Source organism: Octodon degus, unplaced genomic scaffold (genome assembly GCF_000260255.1).
Source record: "Octodon degus isolate 3935 unplaced genomic scaffold, OctDeg1.0 scaffold00187, whole genome shotgun sequence".
Lineage (NCBI taxonomy): Eukaryota > Metazoa > Chordata > Mammalia > Rodentia > Octodontidae > Octodon > Octodon degus.
The window spans coordinates 3,833,636-3,840,998 of record NW_004524763.1 but is presented as its reverse complement, the minus strand read 5'-3'; the positions used below and the strand labels follow the sequence as shown (position 1 = coordinate 3,840,998).

The 7,363-nt window shown below is 39.4% G+C and overlaps 1 protein-coding gene across 1 annotated transcript in view; it reads left to right on the top strand.

Moving 5' to 3' along the window:
- Positions 1-233: 233 nt before the first annotated feature.
- Positions 234-7,363, top strand: part of Ift57 (intraflagellar transport 57) — a 72,582-nt gene continuing 65,452 nt past the window's right edge. Inside the window, exons 1-3 of the mRNA XM_004643968.3 lie at positions 234-539; positions 3,098-3,260; positions 4,586-4,704. Coding sequence (XP_004644025.1) covers positions 328-539; positions 3,098-3,260; positions 4,586-4,704 — 494 coding nt within the window. The 5' untranslated portion in view covers positions 234-327. The remainder of the gene's footprint in view (positions 540-3,097; positions 3,261-4,585; positions 4,705-7,363) is intronic.

Here is a 7,363-nt window from a genome sequence, read left to right as displayed (position 1 = left end):
GCTAGCGCAGCCCAGAGGGCTAGGAGCCGGCAGCTCACACAGCTGCTCAGCCAAAGCCGCAGGAGCCCGGCGGCAGGCCACGCCCATACGGGGCCGGGACTGCCTTCTCCCCACCCTCTTAGAGGCGGGTCAAGGCGGGCTTTGTGTTACGTCACGCTGTATGCCCGCACTGGTTGGAGAGGCGGGTGAAGGGCGGGTGGGAGGCGGGGTCTAGTTTCCCTGGTGACCAGTTTCCCTGCGGTCGCCAGGTAACGGGTGGCAGCGCGCAGGCCGCGGAGGTCTCAGGGACCGGACCCACACAGCCCGCCGGTGTGTGTCGGTGCTGCGATGGCGGCCGCCGCAGCCGTGGTCACGCCGACGGGCTTGGAGGACGGGGTGTCTCGGTCTCGCGGCGAAGGGGCCGGGGAGGCGGTGGTGGAGCGCGGGCCCGGCGCGGCCTACCACATGTTCGTGGTGATGGAGGACTTGGTGGAGAAGCTGAAGCTGCTCCGCTACGAGGAGGGGCTCCTCCGGAAGAGCAACCTGAAGCCCCCGTCCAGGTGGGTGCCCACGTCCCGGCGCCGTGCTGGCTGGGCCCCGGGGGACGCCTCCCGCGGTCCCGCCGGAACGCGGGGCGCGGATTAGCGAGTCCCGGGGCGCCGGGCTGGAAACTGGCCGGGCGCGAGTCTGGGAGCGCGTGGAGAGCGGCCGGGGCGTTCTGTAGAGAAAGTAAACAAGCCTTGGAACTGCAGGGCAGAGAGGAATGGAAGAGCCGGCCTGCTCTTTAAAACACACAAAACACAAACTATGTTATAAAGGTAATAAATAAAAATACCCGTTGCAGAAAAACACGAGTAACTAGAAAATACCAACATGCCCACCCGCTTCTTTAGGACTGAATGCCACCATTATCACATGTGTTTCTAAGGTTACCCCTCCAGAGAGCCCTTACTAGACCTTGTCCGCACCGCGGGCAACCAGAGCACCTGGGACCTCGCCGAGGAGCGCATTTGCAGTTAGTAATCGTGTGCACTGTGTAAAAGACGGTTACCTTTGCAGTAATAGTACTATGAGAAATGAAGAAGCAGAGAAAACAATGAAATGACAAATGCTGACATTGACTTCTTGCTATAGAACTAAGTGTCTGCACTTTGCTGGTGAGAGAAAAGTTGACAATATTGCAAAGCACCTTAGTTGCTTAGTGCATTTTTGTAATTGTTGTAATGGGCAGCTAGCACTTTTTGTTCAAATCACTGTAGTTTAGTGATAGCCCTGTCAGTAAGTTTTATTTTTTCCTGTAGGCATTAAAGTTTCCTTCACTTTAATACCCACATTGTTAAATTTACTCTGTCAGAGAGAGTGCTGAGAATCTAGAATATTTTAATGTTTACAGGTGAGTTCAAATAATTTTCCGTGGCAGTTTTTGGTCTCCTTTGCTTTTGTCTCGTAATTTGAATTGAAAGATATGTTGGCTTCCTGTGAACTGTACATATGGCTTAGTCCATCACAGGAGAAAAGTCACACAAAAAAAGTAGTCCAGCTTGATCAATCTTAGAAAAGGTAGGATAGGGTTTATTACTTAAAGTAAATTGATCGTAATAATATACACAAGTTCATTTTCTGTGTTAATAAAAATATATATTGCTTTCCAAATATGTATGTCAAACTCCAAGAAAATAGCTTTAAAGTTATGTTAAGATCATCTCTGTACTGTTTTCTCAAGGGGTGAGCAGGATACTTTTAAGTCATGGATTTGTGTGAAGATACCTAGGCCAGTGGTTCTCTTCAATGTGATAATCAGACAAACATTTTACAAACATTTTCATTTTAAAAATGAAATTCCAATCTGCAGACCCTTTGCCAGGTGTACCGTTTCAGAAATTCTGGAGATGGGACCAGCAGTTTGTGTTTTATCAAACCTTCTGGGTGATTTAGGTGCACAGAGTAATGTTTGAGAATTGCTATCTTAGGTCTGCAATATCCACATCCATTCCTCTGTCCTTGAGAAGTTATCAGTTGATAAGGAAAAAAATGAGTTGTTGATGAGTAGGGCTTGTAAGCATAGACCTGGAGACAGACTTCATGACCTTTTTCTAGCTTTTGGTTTTTTCTAGACTATTTGCTGTTATCCTGAAGGAAAAGGTTTGAAAAACAAGTGTAGACCACTGATTCTTATGATAGTGGTTTACTAGCTACGTGTATTATAAACATAAAAGTGATAATTGCACAAGAGAGCAAAACAAGATCTTTTATCAATCTAACTTGAATGATGTTGCTAACAACTTTTATTTTTTACCATGTTTTGTTATAAATCACACTGATGCCCCAGGCTGTCTCCAGCAGAGTAGGGGATTTAGCAGAACTCAACAGTTGTTCATCAGGCTGGAAATGGGATAGGGTTCCTAATCCTGCATGCTAGAACCATGTAGGAAACTTTGGAAATCTACCTGTACTGGGGTTCCACTATCAGAAGTTATGGTCCATTGATGGGAGAAGTAGCAGTGTTTGTCCAAGTAGCAGCATTTTTATAAACTACTCAGTTACTTTGAATATGCAACCAGGATGAAAGCAACTGTCTTACATAGCTGAAAGGGATAGATTAGAAACAATAAAAATGCATATCGAATCATTTTTAAGGTCTTTTTTAAACTCTTGAGATTCTCATGATTCCAAATTATTATTTTCAGGGAGTGCTTCCTTAAGAATTACTACTTAAGTAATTTTGGAAAAAGTTTCATATGCTGTATCTTTTCACATGACTACATTTTCTACCACCCTTTTGGTATAATATTTTGCGTGTAGTGGTAATTGTTCTCCTGTTGATTCAAAACTTTAGGGGCCAGGGAGATGACTCAGTAGAATAAGTGCTTGCCAGGCAAGCACAAGGCCCTGGGTTCAATCCCTGGTTCCACCAAAAAACAAAACAAAACACAACTTTAATGTGTGTGCTGAACATTACTGGAAATTTCAGAGAGTGAATTAGTAAATTATCAGTGTCTTGATTTGAGGTCCATAGTCAGGGGATGATTCTTTAGCAGTTTTGGACTTGGCTCCAGTAGTTATTATAGAACTATTTGCACTATTTCACATTTCCCCTTCCTCCCTTATTTTGAAACAGACACTATTTTGCTCTCCCTACCAACCCTGGTGAACAGTTCTACATGTTTTGCATTCTTGCTGCTTGGCTGATTAATAAAGCAGGACGTCCCTTTGAGCAGCCTCAAGAGTATGATGATCCTAATGCAACGATATCTAACATATTATCTGAGCTTCGGTCGTTTGTAAGTGCAAACATCTTTCTTTCTGCATGTTCTCAATTTATGAATTTTGATATTGGTGATTCAGTAACAAATATTAGCCTTTTAGATGACACCTCTGGGACTGTGTGTATATCTCTAAATTTGTTTTCTGGTAAAACCTCAAAATGGTTGATATTACAACATAAATGTCACTTCTGAAATACTTTTCATAGGTCAAAGTAATAATATTTTTCTTAATCTTGATAAGTCTCAGAGTATATTCATAGGTAGATAATTCTTCTAAAAGAATGGTAAAAGACTGATGTTGATACACTTTATATTTTAAAAGGTAACTTTGATAGACTATGATAGCAGTTGTACTTTTCATTTATGACTTTTCCTAAAGAAAATACGACATGCTACTACTTTTTGACAAGTGAATCACCATATCCCTCTACAGTTTAAATGATACAAGGGACATTTGCATTTTTTTTCTTTTTCTTTTTCTTTTTTTTTTGGCGGAACCAGGGATTGAACTCAGGCCCTTGCGCTTGCCAGGAAAGTGCTTATTCTACTGAGCCATCTCCCCAGCCCTTTTATTGGACATTTAAATTTTAAAATTTACTATAATTAAAGACACATTGCTGTTAATCCCTTCACAATAACCCCCTCCCCGCATCAGACACACCTCTCTTCGAATTCTTGCCGCTTTGTGAAGCAGTTCTCAAAGTCCTTTCATATCTTTACAAAGTGTGATCAAAAATACAGTGAACAGTGCTCCCAAGAGCCATCGACAACCTTTTAAAAATTTTACTTGTGTATGCTCAGCCTCCTCGTTTGGTGGATCTGGCACCCTGACTTCTGGGTCTTCCCAAATGACTATGAAAGGTAAACATTTGGATCAGTTCAAGACAGCAACTCAGCTACAGCAATACATCTAAAGATACTCATGAAAGCAGACTTCAAAACTGCTTGGGATAAGTGTGTTTGAAGTGGAGTTGGAGGAGGAGTAGTTTGAGGGACTTGATGGTAGCTGTATTTTACTATAATAATTTTTTTAAATAAGCATTCACTATAGTTTTTAATCACACCTCATATGTTACCAAGGCTTTTCCTGATTTTTTTTTTATCCCAACATCTGGTGCTGTCATGTAATTAGCATTTAATTTGGTACTTTTAACAATGAAATGCCTTTATTCTGTTTTTTTTAAATGTATCAATGGATTAAAAAAAGACTTAGATGAATATCTAAGAATGTAATTATGGTTATTTTAAGTTATTTGAAAAAGACATGTATTCCTCAGTTCTTAAAATATTTTGACACCCAGAGATAACTAACAGTAGCTTGTTTGTCTTTTGTTTTCCAGGGTAGAACTGCAGATTTTCCCCCTTCAAAATTAAAGTCAGGTTATGGAGAGCATGTGTGCTATGTTCTTGATTGTTTAGCCGAAGAGGCATTAAAATACGTTGGTTTCACCTGGAAAAGGTAACTACCTGGCAATAGTGATCATATTTTCAGTGTTTTTATTGAAGGTGCAGAACTGTTCCATAGTACGAAGAACTGGCTGTTCTGAGCTGAAGGTGCCACAGGTGGTAAAGAAGTCAGTAGAGACAGAACTGGAATGTCTGTCCTCAAAACCACTTGGGAAATAATGTTAGATATTAATTTGTTCCTTCTCTGTTCAAAATCACAACTGTTTAGGGTTTTATGAGAACTATTTATCATTGTCAATTTAGGAAAAACATTTCTAAAGTCTCTTTGTGCATGTATTTGTTTATATACAAGCATGGTATTTTTTTTTTTTTTTTTTTTTTTTTTTGGCGGAATCGGGGATTGAACTCAGATCCTTGCGTTTGCCAGTCAAGCGCTTATCCTACTGAGCCATTTCCCCGACCCCTAGAAGCATGATACTTTGATAGAGGTAACTGATAGAGATTTAAGAAAAAAAAAATCTTTATTTATATTTTAAAAATAAATTTTATTTTATTTTATTTTTTGGCAGGACCAGGGATTGAACTCAGGCCCTTACACTTGCCAGGCAAGTGCTTATTCTACTGAGCCATCTCCCCGCCCCCTAAAAAATCTTTTTTTAATAATTTTATTGAGGGGCTGGCCAAACAGCTCAGCAGATTAAAGCGCCAGTAAGCGGGCAAGCAATCCCTTGGCCTGCCGTGCTGGCCCTGCCAAGATGGCAGTTGAGGCATGGTGGCACATGCCTGTAATCCCCGCTCTTCGGAGGCTGTAAACAAGAGGATCACTATAAGTCTGATCTAGTAGTGAGACCCTGAACACCCTTGGATTTGCATGAGAGTAGCAGGAGACCCAACCTGTAGCCCCTTCCCTAAAATACAAAAACAAAACAAAAAAATAATTTTATTGAGAAACAAATAGCAATGAGACAGTTTCAGAACCAATCAGGACAGTTTCAGTAATAAGTACATTGCACATTGTTGTCTTAGTGGTTATACATTGTATAAAATGCAGACATTACATCCCGTCCACAAACACTATTAGAACAAATCTTATTCATTGAATTAAGAGAATGTAGCAGTATATCCTATCTTGAATATGCAGATACAAAATGTTCATTCATTTGTATCCCCTTTTTTGTTTAGTTTTGTCAGAGAAGGGTATTCCATTGTCATTTAAATATTGTAGGTGGGTGAATTCAAATATTCCAATATAGTCCGGTAGTCCATAATAGTAGTGGTTCATCCACAGGAAGAAAATGAATATAGTACTTTAAGAAGAGTTTTTTCCTTCTCTTCATTGGGGCCAAGTAGATGGCTCAGTGGAATAAGTGCTTGCCTGGAAAGTGCAAGGTCCTGAGTTCAATCCCCAATACCACAAAAAAAAAAAAAAAAAAAAGAGAAAGAAATGAAGCATCTCACTGAAGAAGGCAGGTGACATTGTTCATTCTTTTTCTAAGCTGAAACTATTTTATGATTATATGTATTTGTTCTATGGAATTAAAAACTTTATGCATAAGTGTGATTTTCTTGCTAGAAATCCTGCAGTCTTCCTAAACACTGTGGTAGTTATTATACCACACATTATATCATACATGATGCAAATACTTCATCATGCATGATCCAAACTCAATAAATTTTGAGCATATAAATGAACAACTAATATAATTAACTATTTACATAGATTATAATTAGAAAATATATAACTTCATCATTTATTTATTTATAAAAGTTTTACTTTATTCTTACGGTTTGAGGAATTATACATTCCTGATCAGTCTTTCTCAATTTGTTCTATAGTTTCTCCCCATGATTTTTAAATTTTGGTTTTTTTTTTCTTTGTTTTGTTTTTTGTTGTTGGTAGTACTAGGAACTGAGCTTTCTCAATGTCCCTAAGTGCTGTGACAAAGACATGTACCAACACCCCAGGCTTGATTATTTTATAAAATGACTTGGGCGAGATTTTCTCTTGGAACCGGTATATATATTTGAAAGTTTTTCATGTGGATTACACAGTGGGCTGTTTATGTTGTAGTGAAAACAGATCACAAATACAACAACTAAACAGAGTAGATATTTCTCACATAAAGCAAAACTGGAGAACTTGAGAAAGAAATGGGAGGACATCTTCTCCAACCGATTTCTTCTGTATTAAATATTGGTGGCGCTGTACCACCTGTGGCTCACAAGGCCATCATTTGAAGGTTAGTGTTATTTATAGGTTAGAGTATAGCAGACACTGCAGGTGATGTGGGCAAGCAGTGATCTGGGGATTAGAAATAACATATAGAAAGAGATATATAATGCTACCTGGTGATCTTTTACTACCTGGTAAGTTATTTCATCTACTTCCTCTTAATAAGTATTTATAAAAACTTCTTTGATTTAGGTTATCATTCAGTTGAGCCATAGGAAGAAAGATACTGGTGTTCATCTATTTTTAAACTAAAAATTTAACTCCAACATTCCCGCTTAGAGCAATGGAAGAATGACTACATGGTCCATAACACTTCTTCATTAGATTGCAAGAGAAGTTATGAGATATTCTGCTTTGTTTATCATTTTTTGAAATAATTAAATCTATATAGCCCAGCTGGGGAGATGGCTCACTAGGATAAGCGCTTGATTGGCAAACGCAATGATCTGAGTTCAATCCCCGGTTCCGCAAAAAAAAA